Source organism: Eurypyga helias, unplaced genomic scaffold (assembly GCF_000690775.1).
Source record: "Eurypyga helias isolate BGI_N326 unplaced genomic scaffold, ASM69077v1 Scaffold18034, whole genome shotgun sequence".
Classification (NCBI taxonomy): domain Eukaryota; kingdom Metazoa; phylum Chordata; class Aves; order Eurypygiformes; family Eurypygidae; genus Eurypyga; species Eurypyga helias.
In genome coordinates, this window is record NW_010248384.1 from 1 (window position 1) to 770 (window position 770).

The 770-nt window shown below is 57.1% G+C and overlaps 1 protein-coding gene across 1 annotated transcript; it reads right to left on the reverse strand.

Annotated features, from left to right (window-relative positions):
• Nucleotides 1-138: 138 nt before the first annotated feature.
• On the reverse strand, nt 139-728 carry SRSF7 (serine/arginine-rich splicing factor 7; the record flags this gene model as incomplete). Its single annotated transcript, XM_010151033.1, has 2 exons — nt 139-350; nt 499-728. Coding segments are annotated over 2 exons (442 nt in total), but the record flags the coding sequence as incomplete, so codon positions are not given.
• Between the last annotated feature and the right edge of the window lie 42 nt (nt 729-770).

Below are 770 nucleotides of genomic sequence, written 5' to 3' on the forward strand. Positions count from 1 at the left end.
ATTATTAAGATATTAACAATTGATAGAAATAGCAACAAATTTTAATATACACCTATACATTTATTCTAGCGTTAAAAATTTAAAGAAAACCGGTGTAACATTCTGCTCTTTGCCCACAAGAGATACACAAAAGCAAACTGGCGAAGCAACCCAGCCACTGGCCCCACACGTACCTGCTCCTCCTCCGGCGACTATAGCGGTGACAATCATAAGCATAGTGGCCTTTCTCACCGCACTCGTAGCATCTGTCATTGGGGTCAAAGGGGCGCCGTGCAGGAGGCCTGTCGTACCGGGAGCGACGAGGCATCCCTGTCGACACTTCCACTCTAACCCTGGAGCCACATATCACCCTGCAACGAGTCCACCGTGGCTTTAAGTTAATCGTGACTGTTCACGGCAGCACTACAAAATGCAGAGGAGCCAGAGAGAAACCCCCGACCCTCTCTCTGGTCTTAGTACCGGCTGCACCTCCTGCCCACCCCGCCAGCGCACACGTACTTCCCATCGAGTCCACGGACAGCATCCTCGGCATCCCTCGGGTCCTCGAACTCCACGAAGGCGAAGCCCGGCGGGTTCCTGGCGATCCACACGGTTCTCAGGGGGCCGTAGTAGCTGAAGGCTCTCTCCAGCTCGCCCTTGCCCGCGCCCGTGCCCAGGTTCCCCACGTACACCTTGGTCTCTGCCGGGAAGAAGGCCGTTGTGAGGGCCAGCGCGCGGCCCCGCGCACGCGCAGCACTAGACACGAGGCCCCGCGCGCGGCACGAGCGCCT